The sequence below is a fragment of the Aphelocoma coerulescens genome (assembly GCF_041296385.1).
Source record: "Aphelocoma coerulescens isolate FSJ_1873_10779 chromosome Z unlocalized genomic scaffold, UR_Acoe_1.0 ChrZ, whole genome shotgun sequence".
Classification (NCBI taxonomy): Eukaryota; Metazoa; Chordata; class Aves; order Passeriformes; family Corvidae; genus Aphelocoma; species Aphelocoma coerulescens.
The window spans coordinates 42,564,546-42,582,442 of record NW_027184085.1 but is presented as its reverse complement, the minus strand read 5'-3'; the positions used below and the strand labels follow the sequence as shown (position 1 = coordinate 42,582,442).

The following is a 17,897-nucleotide window of genomic DNA, read 5'->3' as shown; positions in this document are numbered from 1 at the left end:
ATCAAAATGTCTTTAGATATGATGTTAGACTTCTGTTGCAGGACTGTTTTACAATAGCTGGTTAAAATCTGCAATAGCGGTGTGCCATGGTGATACATTTTTTGTCGTTATACACTTACTGTGCTGGTAAGAGTTTGCCTATGTGAACTCCTTGCACTTCTAATAACCTTTTTTCTCTTGTTCACACTTACTCCTTTCCTCCATCCTGAACTTTCCTTGGGAATTGCTTTGATGTATTAGTTCCCTGTGGAAAAAAAGAACACTATAAGTGCTGTGAGTAGTGCTTTTCATCTATTATTGTACTAAAAACAGGTGAGGGTCCCTTCAGTATCTTGTATGGTCTGTCATGTAGTATGTCATGAGCATAGACTGTTCCATTCTCTCTAATGCTGCACTGTTTTTAAAATTATGCTCTTCCTGGATGCCAGTGTTGAGGATTCCCCATCATTACTTTAGAAGTAATAACTGGGCATTCTTTGGGAAGGTTCCTTTGTTTGTTTTGGGGTTTCTTTCTTTCTATTCTTTGCAGAAATGGTATGTTGTTGACAGTTTGCCTTGAACCGTTACTTTGCCCTGTTTATTTTTTTCCTCTCTGACTGGTATTACCTGTTAGAAGTAACAAGGAGGCCAGCTGAGAAATGTATTATTTTTCCTTTAGTAGGACTTGCCAATTAAGAAGAAAATGTTACTGACCAATTAACACTTTGTCTAACAAAATACAATGCAAATAGGAAGTCAGTATGAAATCAGAGGTGCTAAACCATAGAAGTGAATTCTCAAAAGTTTCTCACTTGTTCTTAACTGACTGTTTTTGTAGGTAGGGCAAAATATGCCTAGCCTATGTCTTAGGCAGGACAGAACAATCTCATTTAGTCATTGGTTTGCCTTCCCATTATTTAGTAAATAATTTTGGATGATTAGTTTTCTGTTAATCTTTATATATTTTCGTAGTGCCTAACTATGAGATATTCAATGCTGTGGTTTCAAGAGAAGTAGGTTTTTGCTGGCATGTAAATGTGGGGAATAGTACGAGCTATGAATTGGCTGTTTCAGAAAGCTGCATTGAACCTGTATATATCAAAAGTAATTATTAGTTAAAGACAGGAGGAAGCTTTGAAATGGAACTGGACATGAAAAATTTTAATGTGACTAGTGTGATACTTCTCATTTATTGGTTCTGTGCACAAAAATAATAAGGACTTTTCAAGGGCTGGATCATATTCTCAGGGGAAAGAAATGTAGCTGAAGGGCTACAGAGTAAAATTCAGGCAGCTGCAGATGGGAGTGTAAAAAACAAAATCGTAAAGATACTTAAAGGCTTTCTGCTTTAAGGTCACAGCTGGTACTTGCAAATATGTTTACTGTCACACTTGGTGAGCTGTTCTTGACAGAACTGTGTACTTTCCTGCCATGCCCTTCTTTACAACTCCCTCTCATGCCATCAGTGACCTAATAAGGAAAACCTAGTGTTTCTCTTTACAAACTTGCTGTGGTTTCCTTCCTGTATCTTTTGCTGCCCCCCCATGTATCATTCCAAGTGGGTACATTTATTGCAGGGGAGCTTGTGATGGCTTTGTACAAACTGAGAACACAAAAACTGGAGCTGTTCCAATGAAAGATGTGATTGTTCCTAAAGCTAAACTGTGTTCCATTAGTAACAACAACAACAATTTAAAAAATCACCCCATCTATCTCCTTTAAGTAAGCTGTAAATAGTACCTTTATCCTATTCCCCTGTTTTCATCTGTCTTTGAAACTTTTAACTCAGAAGCAAATTGCTCTTATAATAATAATTGTTTATAGCTATTAGTTTGTGTTGAGCTTGATTTGAAGTACAACCTATTTGTAAGTTGCTTAAGGAAATATACTAATGAAAACCATTTTGGTATAAATGGGGGAAAATAATAAGAACTGACTCCAAATGATCAATAATCCCAACATAAAACCCTATCGTTTTATTGCTTTAGTAATAATGTGCAAAACTGTATCAGGGAGACATTCTTTTTACAGAGTCAGGACATACATTTCAGGATTTGAAAATGTACAAGAAAGTCTAACTCAGACTTTGAAGAAGAGTGTTAAATGTCTTGAAACTAAACTGTAAAGCACTTGGGAGGGGTTTGAGGCAGAATCAATATGGGAAGATTATGAGGAAATGAAAAAAGGATTTCAGCCTTATTTGGGCTATGTTGATGGTGAATGTTGTCTTTTGTGTGGCAAGAGTTACTTGCAGCTCAAGTTTCTCAGGATTTGAAAGTGCAAAAAATAATTGCTGCATTAAAATCCATGTCGAAGTCCCCAGAAGTGTCCATTCTGCTAGTGGGAAATGGAGGAAGAGTGCTTCTCTAAGTGCCATGCCCCGATGAGATAAAGCTTTTGATACAAAATTCATGAATGAAGGCAACTTTCTCTGTAGGTTGTCTTTGTTTAAAACCTTGCTTCTTGTAGATTGTTTTGTTTTGTTTTTTATCAAAAAATGAGGCTGGCAAATGAATAAACACCCCTCACTTCCTTTGAGAGCTGGAGAGTGTCCTCCAGTTGCTACAGCTGTAAGTATATGGAAGTGGGCACCAGCATAACCTCTCTCTTGGTTTGAACACAACTTAGTCCTCTCCCCCCTGCATTTTCAGCTGCCACATGACTTTATTTAGTCATCATTAAGAGGAAATAGTGCGTCTACAAGAGGAATTTAAAGTGAGAAACATGAAAGAAGTCTTAAAAATACACTCAGAAATGACAATTTTGTACTTAGAGCTTGCAGTATTGAAAGAAATGATAGCTTTTCGAAGCCTTTAAGGCAAAAAAACCAAATCAAAATACCTATATATTTCATGGAATGAATCTAATATAGTAAGAATAACTGCAAAGTGTTTTCTTATTAAGTACTTGAGACTAAAATAGTAGTAGTAGGCTTGGTCATGACTTTGTGCCTACATGTGCTTATTGTGATACATCATGTTGTGTCATGACATACCGGGACATGGCATACTTACGACTTTTTGTTCATGATTTGCTTTTTTTTTACCCTTTTTTCCCCCGTTCTCCTTAAATAGTAGTCTGAGCTTTGGAGCAAACCTAGCTAAATTCAAATACTAACACCTGTAATTTTTTTTTTCTCTCTTCCTGTGGTTTTTATTTGCTTCAAGTAGTGGTCGAAGAGCATTGTTAAAGTGTTCAAACACTTTCTGTTTGAAGCCACAGTGAACAGTATGAAGTCAAAGGATATAGAAAGCTCACCCTTAAGAGGAACTAGAGATGCTTTTTTAAAAAGAGCACACTGTTCTCAAGCTGTATAATTAATTAAGTAGTTCTATTCTAACTGACTCTCTACAGTATAGCACGTATTCCTTTTTGGATCATTTAAGGTAAATCCTGTCTAACCTGCTTTATACCAATAAATGTGAAGAGCTCAGAGGGAAAATTGATTTCTTAGTTTACCTTTCCTCCTTTCCTGCTCTGTGTATTTCTCACAGAACAGCTAATACTGCTTTAGTAAGAAAAATGGATGATACTGTAACAGAATGTGCTTTGCCCACTACTCATTAGTGCGGTGCTAGCACTTACTGCCTTTGTGACTGATGTTTAACAATAAGCAGTAGTTTTGTTTTTTGCGTTAGACTGGCCACTGGGGAGTAAACCTTAGAGTAATGAAAATTACCTTGCTGCTTTTCACGTCAAATTCTAAACAATGTATTATTTTTAAAATCTTGATTTCTTCATACTTCAGAATTTCTGTAAATGTTATGGAATTGAAATGATAACTAAGGTATAAAAGCCTTAAAATGTGATGAAGTTGTTCAGCATGATAGTCCTGTGTATTTTTGTAATGTGAATCATCTGCTCTAAAGTAAGTTGCATTCAGAGTTCAGAAAGTTTACATGGGAAAAGCAAATTGGTGTTTCACCACTCATCACTCTGATAAATTTCTGGTTCAGACAGAGTAATTGTGTTGTCTTTTCAGTGTGAGCTCTACAGTGTTCTGCCACTCTGAGCACTATAAACTGGGCAACAGCAAAACCAAAGGGTAGCAGAACTGTTAATCTCAAAGTGTTCTTCAGCTTCTGTTGTGCTCTTCATCTGGCAGATCTGCACAGACAAATCCTATGTTAGCGTGGTGAGACATTGGCGCGGGCTGCCTAGGGAAGCTGTGAGTGCCTCATCCCTGACAGTGTTCAAGGCCAGGTTGGATGGGGCCCTGAGTAACCTGGTCCCGTGGAAGGGAGGCTGAAACAAGATGGTCTCTAAGGTCCCTTTCAACCCAGACCGTTCTAGGGTTCTGGGATTCAAGTCTTAATCCAATGAAAAAAGCAGAGAACTAGCTGTGAAATACTGCATCTATTTTGAGACCTCATTAGTTGCAGCTAGGTTTGGGGTGCAGCTCAAGCTTTGCAGGAACAATTTCCTGTGAGATTGTTAGTGCGCTGATATTCCGTAATTACCTGGCTAGTAGCTGTAGCTAGTAGCTGTAGGTCACTATGGTGCTTTTTTCTTCCTTTCTTTATAACCAGTAACTTGGAAAAGAAGAGCAGAATTTTCCTCATTCAACTTGTTATTTAAACGAGCAGTTGGCAGTGTAAGAGAAATTCTAGTGTGTTGTCATTAACACCACAGCACCAATACACCTTTTTGCTTTCAGCTTAATTGCTTTTTCTTTCCATTTTGGTGCAGCAGATTTATACTTGATATTTGTATTATCTTGGTTCCTGTAAAAATAATTTGTTTAGTAGACTGGGAAAGCGTTTGAAATTCCAGAGCTCTAACAAATACTGCTAAGCATTTGTTTGCCTTTTAACAGGTGCAGTTAATGTCAGTTTTCTCCAGACCTACTGATATGTCAACTGTGTGTTTTTATCAAAAATCAACAGATTGAAGAAGTGTTGTTAGTGATTGCAGAACCACCAAACTAAAAGCAAATGTAGCACTTTACAGGCCTAAAAATGCATTTTTAAGAATAAACATGTTATCAGAGATTATTGTTTACAATCTTTAACTTGACTTGGTCATTTAAAAGCTTTAGATCTGAAGCAGGGAGTCAGTTTTGATTGTCCTGAATGTCACAAGTCCTGCATGCAGAGGATGGCTGTAGAGCAAGACTTCTGCACCCATGGGTGTTCTGTAACCAGGAGGAGCTTTCCAGGCTCACAGGTGCACACAAAAGCCCTTCAGGTTTGTTCCCAGGCCTTCAGCTCAGCACAGCACTTGAGGCTGCAGGGAGCTGGAGGAGTGTGCCAGCTATCAGTGAACAAACACAGAGGCAGATCAACAAAAGGAATTTCCCTGCCTTTTCAGTGTGTGTCTTCTGCACTTGGGTGTAGCAGCTGGATCAAAGTTAACCCTCCGTGAGAACAAGAATTTGATATGTCAGTTCTGGACTTTGTCAAAAAGAGATTGTGAGGAAGCAACAAGTGTCCTAAGTTCAGGAGTCACAAATCAGAACATTGGGGCACCTGCAGAGCAACAAAAACTCACTGCACAATATCCATTAATTGCTCCAGCAACTTACAATATATCAAACTTCAAAATGCAAATTTTGAGTATTTGTTTTCTCAGTTTCTCATAATCTGAGCAGCTACCTTTGGGAGTGCATTGCTATGTTTCAGGACAACTTCAAGTATATCTTCTCAGAAGTAAATCAACCAACATTTAAGGAAACATAAGATGTACAGACACTGGACTAGAATTGTTAAGTGTTACATGCTTATTAACAGGAGTTAACTGTGTTTTACTTCTGATTTTGTAACATACTGAATCAAATTTAGAAAAGAACTGTGTAGCATGCAAATTCTGAGCCTGCAGAGAACAGCAGAGTATTTTCCTGTCAAGGTTTTCTTTGCTAGTCATGCTATTTAAAGTTCGCGAAATTTTTAGTCACCAGAATAATTGAGAAAATGTGTGTGTGAAGCCACCTAATTATGGAGTGAGAACTTCCTTAGAGACTTTTATTTTCATTCTTGGATTTCACACTACTGGTTGTTGAATCCTGTGTTTTATTGCAGTTTCTTGACTCATTCATGGGATTTAGATGGTGATCTTTAAAGCAGGAAAAATGCCTTCTAAGTAGTGAAAATGTCATGATAGCACTGTTCTAAGACCTTTTTTTTTAAGTGTCTGACAAGCAAAAGGTTGTGTAGAAGTATTTTTGTCAGAGCGGGGGTAGTTTGCTTGTTTAGATTTTTTCTTATCCTCAAGATATCCTGTTTAATAAAATTGCTTTGTTTTATGTGGTTTTAGCAATAGGATAACCTAGCAAAGCATTTCCCCCCCTTCCTATTCTGATCTTTAGGCAAGGTATGCCAGAAACAGGCATATAAAACTAATTTGACCCTATCAGTTGATTTTTCAAAGGTAGAGGTGCAAGCATGCAAGTACTTTGGCTGGGGTTTTGCTATTTAGATGGTGTTACTGCAGCATGCATTTATTTCTCAAAGAGCTTCAGTTAGTGTCTTAAAAGCTAAGAAGTGTGAAAGCTTCCCAAAGGCTTTGGGTATAGTATGGGGAAGGTTCTGCTGTGTTCCTTTTGTGTGTGTTGTAGACAATAGTCCTGGAAAGTACCTAGGTAGTCGTGGCCACGCAGTGCAGTGACTTGGTATGTGTGTAGTAAATGAGGGATATCTTTGCTCTCATGTGCTTGGCACATAGAGAACTAAGGAAGGTAGCAGCAAAGCGGAGCTGCTCTGCCACAGAACGTGTGTACATAGATGTGTAGTTTTATGCATTGCACAGAGTCTCCAAACCACTTCATGCTGTGAGGAATTGCATAGAAGTAATAGTTGTGCAAACATCTGTGTGGTGAAGATGCAGTACTATAAAGGATTATTATTAAGGAGTATCCTGTAAAAACTTCTGAGTACTCATTATCTCACTTTCTCTGCAAGTAAATTTTATTATGTATGGCAAGATAAGCGGAAATTTTATTACACTTCTGCTGAAAGAAACCCGAATGGAGGTTTACCAACAAACATTATTTTAGCAAAGGAATGTTTGGAATTTGGAGCCTCATTTGTTCCACTAGAGGAATTTTAGAGGTTTAAGGAAACAGTTTCAAGCTCTACAAGTAATATCCTATTTTGAAGTAAACTGTAAATGAAACATAGGGTAGAAGAGGGTGGAAGGAAAATACCCTGTGTTGACCAGGTCCAGCCATTTTGCAAAATTTTCATATACAGAAATTTATTTGTTCCCTCAACATTTAGGAGAGCATGCCTTTGATTGTGTTTACATATTGATGAATTGTGTAACAGGGCTGGAGTTAAATACCATTTAAACCTCACACCGTGAATGGACTGGGTAACTTTTCTATTGAAAAATATGATTTGGTAGTAGGTGCAGTTCCCTAAGAGGTGTAAAGGGGTGTATGGACAATTATCACTTTCTGAAATGACATTTGAAAGTTAGCAACAAACCAACATGACTGCCAAGAGATTGGATACCAGTTCTTGGTATCACTTCATCTAACTAAAGCTGGAATGTAAGTCTCATACAGATTTAGGGTATATGCTGGTTTTGGTAGTCACTGTAGAAATAAGCGCGTGACTTGTTTGCTGGTGTCTCCTCAGTCTGTGATTCAGAGTATTACCAAGAAATCAGAGGTGTAGCTGGCTGGCTGGGAGATTGAGATTATTTATATTCTCTCTTTTTGATTAATGTACTTCTGTTTTCAGGTTCACGTAACGCTAAGGACCAAAGAAGCATACATAATATTTCTCTGGTGCTGGGATCAACCTTCTGGAAGAAGATTCTGAAATAACTTTTTGCCTTCAAGTTCTTTGTCCTGGGACCGACTTGTCTTTGGAGAAGAACTCAACAGAAAAAAAGATTTTCACATTGGAGCCATTAAAAATAAACCTGTTCAAAGAACTTATTACCTGCAGACAGACTTACGAAGGTTGAGTCCTGCTTTTCGTCCACGTTCCCACTTCAGACTGTAAACAATGAGTGAGTTTTGGTTGTGTTTCAACTGCTGTATTGCAGAACAGCCTCAGCCTGTAAGTATGAATATTAGCACTGCTTTGTTTTTATATAATTAACTAAAATGTTCACCTTTTTTAGTTTTCTTATGTTTCTTTTTTTTTTTAGTTAGGTCTGTGTGGGCAGGCTTAGTGAGAATGAAGCAGTTAACTGATATCCTGCCTTGATGGGGATCAAAAATAGTCTGTTCTAAACTGCTGTCATTTTGCTGTCCTTGAGATCCAATCTAGCCAAAGTCTTCGGAAAGAGCCTATATTTGGAATTGAAAAAGAGGGGAAGGGGAAAGGGTGATGAGGATGTAAACTGTCATCCTAGAGTATAATTTTTTATATTCTATAAATAATTTTATTTATTTTAATTTTATATTCTATAAATAACTTTTTAGTGGAGATCTGTAAATGTCCTCACTTCCATATGACTTCAGGCCTGCCTTTGGGTGTGACTAGACACTGATGGTAGAAGGAAATTATTATTTTAGAAAGTCCAAAGTGAATACAGTCCTTCGTCACCTTAGTTTAATAAAGGATTTCATCTTTAATTGTTTGGTTAGTTTTTAGATTAAATCTTAGAAGAGTGAAGGGATGCACTCATGTTGTAAATACTTTATTTTTAATAAAATTTGAAATGGCTGTTGTGTGAGTGCATAGTAAACATAGCAAATGGTTAGATAAAAGAACATTTCAAAGCATTTGTTAGGAAAACAGAAAATACAGAAATATTCTTTGTTTTCATGTATTTCCTAGGTACCTGTAGAGTATGTTTCTGAGTCCGGTGCTGGTGGAGGAAATTCTGCCTGCATGAAGGTGGAATCAACTAGGAATATGGTTAGGTCTGTGAGGAAGAGCATTGTATAGTGTGACATCAAGATCAACCTAAATTAATGTATAGAAATGACAGTGGTCATACAGTGGTTTTACAAATATGTAAAAAAAACCCCCAAAACAGTTACTACTGGTAGCGTTACAGTAAACAAGAGAAACCCAGAGTGAATAAAGAAAGCTCACATTAATGTGTTCAGTTGCTAATATTTTGCTCTAGAGAAGCCAAAGGATTGAAAAAAATGCCTCACATAGGCATTGTCATTGCACAAAGCCTGAATGCCAGACTGATCCTCAGATGGCATGCAAATATTGAAGTGTGACTATTAACATTTTGAACTAATGAATGCAAATTTATCTCAGTCAAGCAGAGTTGTGGGAGATGAACTCTGAGATACCAACATGGGAAGCTGTGATCCTCCTCTCTGGCTTGAATACCATGCAATCCTTTAAAATGTTAGTTCTAGCCATATATAGCCAAAGTTATTTGTCTTGGTTTTTGAGCATAGATATGGATAAGATCTGACAGTTCAAAATATTTCAGATAGAAAATCGGCATATTCTCTTTGGCTTGAGAATGCTGAGGCTCAGTCTTTACAAAATCCTGACTCGAGTTCTATGATACTTAAGTTACTGCCCAAGAAATCCATATATGTTGATACAGCGGTCTGTGGGTAATGACTCACGAAGCAGGTGGAGATTGTACATGGAAAGTGGAGGAGAGGGAAGCAACCCGCTTGGTTTCTGCTGATACAGTGGTGTGCATTTGCTTGATAATTAAAACCATCCTTGTGTTTAAAATACTAATAGCACATTGTTGAGGACTGATCTAGTTTCTGAAATGTGCCTTTCAAATGTTATAGGAGACTTGTTTTGTGCCAAAATTCTCCAGGATACATCTCAGAAAAAAAAGAGATGTGTGCCCTTCTTGGCATGCTTGATGAAAGGCACTTAGTTGTCCTTTCCCTGCAGATCCTCATCTCATTTTGCTGTGTTGTATTGTACAGCCGTTGCTCTGCCATGCTCGGTTGCACTGAGTGTTTAATTACTTACACCTCTGAGTAAGTACAGGAATGTTTTCCGTCTCTGACAAATAGCAAAACATGTACTGTAAGTCTAAGGCAAACTGATAATGAGACAAGGGATACGGAAGCAGTTTTTCCCTGTCTGTGCAGCTGTTGTAGTATGATTGCATGTTTGAGAGACTTAAATGCTGAAAAACACACTAGTTTTTAGTCCCAAAATACTGTTACATATTTGTCCATTGTATCATAAGCTAAGTGAAACATGGGAACTTGGATAAAAGCCATGTTTCAGTCTCCTGCTGTGTGTTCAACCTGTCACTGGGTCCACTTTCTAAGGAGAAATGCCTAATCTGCCCAGTTTCATTCCTTTTGTGCGCCTTCTTTCATTTTAACTCCTGCATCTCAACTTTGTAATGGCCTGCCTAATAGTGTCCCAGCCATTTCATGTTCAGCCATTACATGTTAGGAGGCCTTCTTCTGTAGAAGGACTAATATGGTCTTGTAGCAACACCAGCAACCCCCAGCCTCTCAAAATAGACCTTGAAAGCAGGAAGTTAATTTGTTACTTGTTCTGATCAATGTTTAAAATACTCCTTCTTTTTTTAAGCTTATCATAGAATATCCTGAGTCAGAAGTGACCCGAAAGGATCCTGGAGTCCAGCTCCTGGCCCTGTGCAGGACAGCCCTAAAATTCACTCCATGTGCCTGAGAGCTTTGCAGAAATGCTTCTTTAGGCTGGTGCTGTGACCACTTCCCTGGAGAACCTGATCCAGTGTCCAACCACCCTCTGGATGAAGAATCTTTTCCTATATCCAGCCCACTCTTTCTGGACACATCTTCATGTGTTCCCTTGGGTCCCGTCACTGTTCACTAGAGAAAAGGAGGATCATCACAGCTGGAGAACCTTGTCCACATTATCAGTTGTCTGTCTATCCTGTTCCAGGGCCTCATGCCTATTGTATGAGAGCACTTGGGAAGGTGCGGCAGCCTGGGAGGAACTTGCCTGTCACCACAAGCAGTAGTAACCTGCTTCCATTCTCTGTTGTCTCCTAGGTCTCCTCCTTCTGCCAGGTGACATTTTCTGAAATGATTTTCTCATTTTCTTTGGCAGATGCTGATATCTGTGGCATCTTTAATGTCGTGGATTGTGACATAAATGTTAACCACTCTTTGCTGGAGGGGGAAGAAAAATGAAAGTTTCATTATGTGCTTGTTTCTCTGATATTTATAGCATTCATTGAGCTGAGGAGTTCCCTTCTCTCTTGAAAAGCATCAGAATTGTCTCTGCTTTCTGCTGGCAAAATTCTAACATACTATATTTGAAATGGTCAAATACAGCATCTCTGTTCTTTTCAGCTGTAGTGCAGTTAACATGAGATCTGTACATGCATGAGTCCTTTCAGTCAGTTTTATAGAAGAACAATAAGAATGCATTACTTTTCTGAATTTTACTGCCATGACTTCTCTAATAGCATGCCCCAGAGCAGAACAGTGTTGCAGTTATATATTAGTGTCCTTTGAGGTTCCTTAAATCAAGGACAATGTTCAAGTATTACCATCATCTTTTAGTGAAATATATCTTGGCACAGCTTTTAGTCTTTTGTCCGTGCTACCTGGGTGCACCTTGCTGCTGTGAACTAAAACATGGGTGGCTTGGAAAGCATTGTTCTACTCGCTCTCCTAAATGTTGCTTTGGTTGCTAAATATTCCACTTGGTGTATCCAAAACTGCAGTACTCATGATCACAGAAGGCACACGTTGGAAGCTGGGTCTCTGAGCTTCTCTGAAAGAGAGTTATAAAATGAAAAAAAACGGGTATTCAAAGAAACAAAACTAATTGGGGATGCAGCTGAAGAAAGCATGTTCCTGATGGTGGCTTCTTTATAGCCTGAGGTTCTTACCACAGTAGAATCCAAACAAAAGCCAAGGGAAGGTGTTCCTGTATCACACTCTAGGTTTTTTTGGATTCATAATCTGTTTTACCACAATGAGGGACTTCAGACAACTAGTTGCTTTCATATCTGTTTTCATGATACCATGGAGGAGATACTAATCTATTAATAACTGTGCTCATATTTTCTTGGTGGTTTAAGTAGCCTGAATTCAGGCTGTGAATTATGATCTGACCCAAACCATTATTTTGGGAAAAGTAGCACTTTCTGTGATTGCACCAGTTTTCTTACACCTCCCACTGATACCCTTTATAGGTTCAGTAAGCTGATTTTGCATTTCCCAGTGCAAAATCAGTCATTTTTCGCATGCTTCCTCTGTGCTATCATCTCATCCACTGCTATGTTTCAATAAACTCTGCCAAATTCCCACTACCAGATGCATTGCTCGATAACAGAAGTTTAGAAATCTTGCAAGTTTTCAGAGAAAGTGTCCGTGGCTTCTGTCTTAGGCTAAGCTTGTCGCCTACACCAGGAATCTGTTACTTTCCTATATGGCTTTCTTCCTAGTCTGTCCATTTTTAACTTGCAAAGTTAATTTTTGGTCTGAGAAGCCTTTGGTCGTGATCTGGTGCACTCCCACCTGATTTGGGCCAACGCTCAGTACAGCCAAGCTTTTCAGGTTGCTTTGACCTTGCAGTAAAATTAGTGCTCTGCTACAAAAGAATAAACTATGCTCTCGTACTTCTGGCTCCAGGCTTCCTTCCCTAGTTAATTAGTTGATGTTTTGTTGCTTGTCTCTTGTTTAGGTGATTTCCATTTTGTGTTTTGTCAAGGGGCTATTAACAGTTTTGTTGCATGCTATGCCATAAACGTTTAAAGTGGTTTGGAAAGTGAAGTTTGTTTAGTGTCTCTTTTTATGTATGAAAGAGTGACTGATAGGTATTTAGGGTGGGGAGGCCCATCTTTTTAAAAGAGAGGTAGAAAAAACCCTGCACATGCTGCTGTATTTATCAACTGAACTGAGCACTGGGTGCTTCAGAAGACACAAATGATTTTATGGTTACTTAAGGAAATTATCCACTGATGAATGTTACCAGCCCTAGCTTCCTTTCTGGAGAAGGAGTCATAGATACATCTAAGGATACATCTAACACTGCAATTTGTGTAACTCTTAAAAACGTGAACACAGTGAAAGAGAATGAAGCATTCAGTGTGCCTTACCAGCTACAGAATAGGTCACTCCCAGCAGGCACCCATACCACCTTGCTGCTGAAGAAGTACTGGTTTAGGCTCCCTGTTCAGTACAGCAGTGCTGTGCAAGTGCAGCTTCAGGCTTAAAATACATAAAACTCAGGCTTTTTCATTAAATTTAATCAGCCTATCGCATTCAGTAAGCCTGTGAAAGAATCGTGTAAAAGATGACAACCTTAGAGAGCCCTCAGATTTCAGAGATGTCCTACAGAATTACATACTGAGCTGCCAGTTTAGATGGTCCAAATTCTTTCTTTTTCCTATTCAGTGCTGTTGTTAGAAGTAGCTTGAGGGAATACTTTATCAAAGGGGGAAGAATCAAACAAGCAGCAAAATGCTTGGCTTGTATTTATAAAACCCAATCTGCTTGGATGGCTTTCAGCCTGATAGAGCTGCTTTAGGTTTTTCTTTTACCTTTAAATTAGCTGCCGCACATCTTAAAATACTTTTGTGATGTTCAAGTATTAAAGTCTTTACAAAGAAAACAAAGGAAGCATTTTATGTTTATGTATAAATACCTGAACGAAAATCAGCTGAATATTTTATGATCTTTTATTATGGCTGTGAAATTTTTTGCTCTTCATTAGCTGCACTGATGCTGTTTACTTAATGTAATACTAGTTGATGACATGGAAAATAGCTCTTTGGGGGAGGTTGGAAACAAGAATTATGCCAGCTTTCCATTGATGAGAATGTGTCTTGGCATTATCAACATACTTCAAGAAGGATGTAATACGCTTTTAATATCTGCAGGCTCCACAGAGCCCAGGCTTTCCACTTGAACATGGGGAGGAAGTAAACTGTGCTGTTTGTTGATCTGGACACCAGTGCTAGAGCCCTTGAGTTTCTTGTTTCTATTAAATCCCCAAATTTTTCAGTGAGAAGGAATTTTCAAGAGCAAAACCCTGATATGAGTCACTGACAAAAGGAGCTTCCACAAGAACTAGCTGATACTGGTTAGCAGAAGTTGGTAGTTTTGCAAACACCCTTGGAGACTGTGCTGAAGCATTTCTAATGCAATTTCGGTAATTTTTTTGTGATTTTTTTTTAATGGAAGTTGAAGCTACAAAGCCACCCTGGTATTTTTGGTGTGCCTTAGTTGTAATGTTTGGCAGGTCAGCTGTTTTATTCCATTCTGCTTTTCATGTCAGAGCAGGGAAGATGGGGAAGCATGAAGATTTAGGGGCATTTCTACTTGCCAACAGCTAGAGGCAGGAGTAATCTGGACATAGCCTGAGAGATGTGCACTTTCACTGACACTGTCTGGAAGTATGCTTTGTGTTAGTGAATAGAGAACTCAGTCGTTGCCCTGAAGCTAAGTGTTCAGCCTTTTGGCTTTAACTGCTTTTGATGTGAAAGGGACTATTGAGACTAGAAGCTTCCTCTGCTCATATCTTACTGTATTTTTTATTGTAACTTTTCTGGAATGGATCTCAGATATTCTGTTGGTGATAGTTCTTAAGACCAATATGCAATTTTAAAAATACGTATTTTTAAATTGCTGTTATAAAGATCTCTGCCTGCACTGACATTTTCACTGGCATTAGCATTTCACAATGCTGAAAGTTTTCCTTTTTCAGACTGTTCCTCAAACCTCTGGTTCTGCAGTTCCTGTCATGACACTTACTTATGCATGAGATGTTCATGATACCAAAGTTCCCATTTACTTATAATAATGCTATTCTTCACTGTTCTCGAAGATCCTGAATTCACAAGGTATCCATTAAGTCACAGATTTCAACAGGTAATCACTTGCAATTAGTTTCTTGCCTTTGTCTTCAAAGTGGCTTAGCTGATCACTCTAAAATTCTGACTTCTGTAATTCTGGGTTAATATTCTGCCACAGAGTGAGGAGAACAGAAAAGTGGAGGCTGGGCAGAAAAGCTGAAGCTGTGAACTGCACTCTGATGCAGATTCAGGGAAGTGATGACTCTCTGAACCCATTGGGTATTTTTTGTTTTTCAAATAATTTTAGAGAGTTTTTTTTAGTTACTTGGGTGTATCCTCAAGAGAGCTGTAGTTAACTGTAGCCAAAGAAAGATACCATCTCTCTTTGTGTTTACTCCCTCAAATAAATGTCTAACACTGAGTGATTTGTTAATATGCCATGCTCTGAAAGTGACTTAACATCAAAAGGGATGAGGCTCACATAGAATTTTTTAAAATAGTTTAAATTACATTGTCTTTCGTATTGCAGTTGTAAATTCAGCTCAGGCTTAGAAAATAGTCTGGGTTTAGAGTATGTTGTCTTTCTCAGGCACAGGGTCTTAATAATTGCTTTTCTCTTGCTCATGGTATAACCTTTTTAGGGTGAACACAACCACCCTTTTATGTTCTGCTTGATAGTGTATCATAAAGGATTACCTAGTTCATAAGTTTTGGTGCTGGGATGCTCTCAAATCAGACTGTTTTAATTTTGCCTTATCTCTGGCAGAACTGCATTATGATTTATGTGTTTCTAACCTGCAGAAGATGGTTGAAAGTTGGTGTGTGTCTCCCTTATCTCCAGAGACTGAGAAATTAATTGAGACCAAATAGTGATTTGTCTTTCTAAGTTTTCCCAGACCAGCCTTTCCGTCTCTGGAGCAGAGGTTCAGAGCTCATCCCATCACGGTGAATAGGAGGCAATACTTACTGCTTGTTGCTTATCAGTGTCTGCATTCCCTCTGGTTTGCATCCATCTCTCTGAGTGGGATATGGAGTAACATAAGAGTTTGGTAGTTTAAGTTCATTAAAATAAATTGTGACCTTTGAAATTATTGTACTTACTTAAAAAGTAAAAACATTTCCCATGGGCATTGTGTCATGACTGCTGAGTGCAGGTAGATGCTCTGGAAATTCATCATTCTTTATTCCAGCCTTAGATGCCTCCAAGTAGGTTCAAGTTTTGCCTTCACTAAACCCCTTCATTTTTGTCAATGATGCTGATTTACTGTTTCCTTGCAGTTCAGGCCTGATTCGTTTGAAGCGTCAACACTGCAATTCTTGTTTTACATCTGGAAGATGTCAGGCAGGTTTTTTGTAGTCCTGTATGGTGGTCCATCAGTGGCTTCAGAACCTATGACCTTAAATTAGGAAAGAACAGAAAAATGGGGACATATAGGATGACATGGTGAAAAATTAATCTAATTTTAATAAAATGGAGGAAAATACTTTCAACAGGATTTATAATAGATGTTAATTGGAGATTACATCAGAATGATAAAATCTTAGAGGTGATATCACAATCAGTTTTCAAAAAGACAGTTGCAGAAAATGTAGTTATTAATCTTTACCTCATTATGTATTTTGCATAAAAATTGTCTTTTGGAGTGCTTTATCAGTTCTGTGAACTGAAAAACTGATGCTTTTCGAATTAAATTACCTAAAGAAAGCACACTTGGCTATGTTCAGCTGGGAATTGGAGTTGTGTTTCAAGGGAGTATATTACTTATAGAAGAAAATTACTCTTATGATATATATTCTAAATATAGGTGACTTACAAGCTATAATCCACTTCCAGTAGATTTCTTGAAAGACTAGAGTGAAATCTATGTAGGACATGTCCTATTTAACTCTGTTTAGGACAAGTATTACTTGAAATACAGTTTGTTGTACTGCAGTTACTAAAAACACATTTAATTCCTGGGCTCTAGGATGGTGGTCAAATAATGGATTACTGTTAAAATGAGAGAATAAATCCTGCCAGGCACATATTCCAAAGAAATGTGCTAGGATGTGTAAACACACACACACATACATGCATGGGCATGTGTAGAGCATACTGGATTGCTTGCATTTGTGGCAGCAGCTTGGCATTGCTGAACTTGTAAAGAGCGGAAGAAATGTCAGCACAAGAATAGGCATGCTGATCCACAGAACAGCTGGCAAAAGAGCTTACAGGCCTTTTGTTCTCCGTGGAAGAATATCAAATGCATGTTTTCTCTTTTTAACATCAGAACTAAACTTTGAAAATGGGGTGGCTTTTGGGTTCATGACGCAAAGAAGTGGAGGTTTGCAGGAGGAAAGAAAAAAGCTGCAGTGTGTGTACTTCAGGGAATAAAGAAACAAGTTTTGTGTGTGAGAGAGAACTGTGGTGCTTAACTATTGCTTTTAAAAATTATTTTAAAACCTGTGAAAGATGTGGTCATGATGAAAGCAATGTGGATTAAACTGACTGCTGGAAAACTAGAAACAATGCAATTGAGGCCTCTTTGTGTAGTTCTACCCCTAAAGAAGTAAAACATATGCCATGCATCTCACGTCAGTGAGATTCAGCTGCTCATTTAAATTCAGGAATAAAATGCCAACATTTCCATTATTAAAGGAGATTAATGTTCCTACACAGAGAAGATAACGAAGAGGAAATTTACACCTTTTCATACATACACATCTAGATGAAAACCTGACAAAAAACTGACTGAGGAATGAAGATAGCTGTGTGTTAGCTGATTTAGTGGTTAAAGAATGGAACACTGTGGGGATTTAAGCAAGCTGTAAACTTCAGGTGCTTCTATGGAACAAGGACATTTTCTCTGATTTGTGAAAATATTTGTTGCATGGTGGGTTGGATTTTGGTGTTCAGTTGATTTTTTTTTTTTTTTTTGGTCTGTTTTGGTTGGTTGAGGTTTTTTTGTTAGTTTTTGGGGGATTTTGGCTGCTTTGCTGGTGGGGGTGGTGATTTTTTGGTTTTTTTTGTTGTTGGTTAGTTGGTAGGGTTTTTTGTTTGTTTTGGGTTCTTTTTGTGTGTGTTTTGGGATAGTCTGCTGAATTACAGCAAAACCCAACTTCCAGAATATTTTCATTGGTGCTTGCCTGGGATCCGGCTGACTGCCGAGATACTCTTGGATGCTTATTTGTAGTTTCTGTGGGGCATGTGTATAAGCATCGTGATTTTCTTTGAAGGCAGCTCACCTTGGGTGTTAAGGCAAAAATTTCTTCTAGATAGATTTTAAAATGGATGA

At 38.2% G+C, this 17,897-nt stretch overlaps 1 protein-coding gene across 7 annotated transcripts in view; it reads left to right on the top strand.

The window, feature by feature from the left end:
• Positions 1 to 17,897, top strand: part of CDC42SE2 (CDC42 small effector 2) — an 82,480-nt gene that overhangs the window by 41,323 nt on the left and 23,260 nt on the right. For all 7 annotated transcript variants that reach the window (XM_069001492.1, XM_069001487.1, XM_069001493.1 and 4 more), the window contains one exon: positions 7,662 to 7,985. In XM_069001492.1, coding sequence (XP_068857593.1) covers positions 7,932 to 7,985 — 54 coding nt within the window. In that variant the 5' untranslated portion in view covers positions 7,662 to 7,931. The remainder of the gene's footprint in view (positions 1 to 7,661; positions 7,986 to 17,897) is intronic.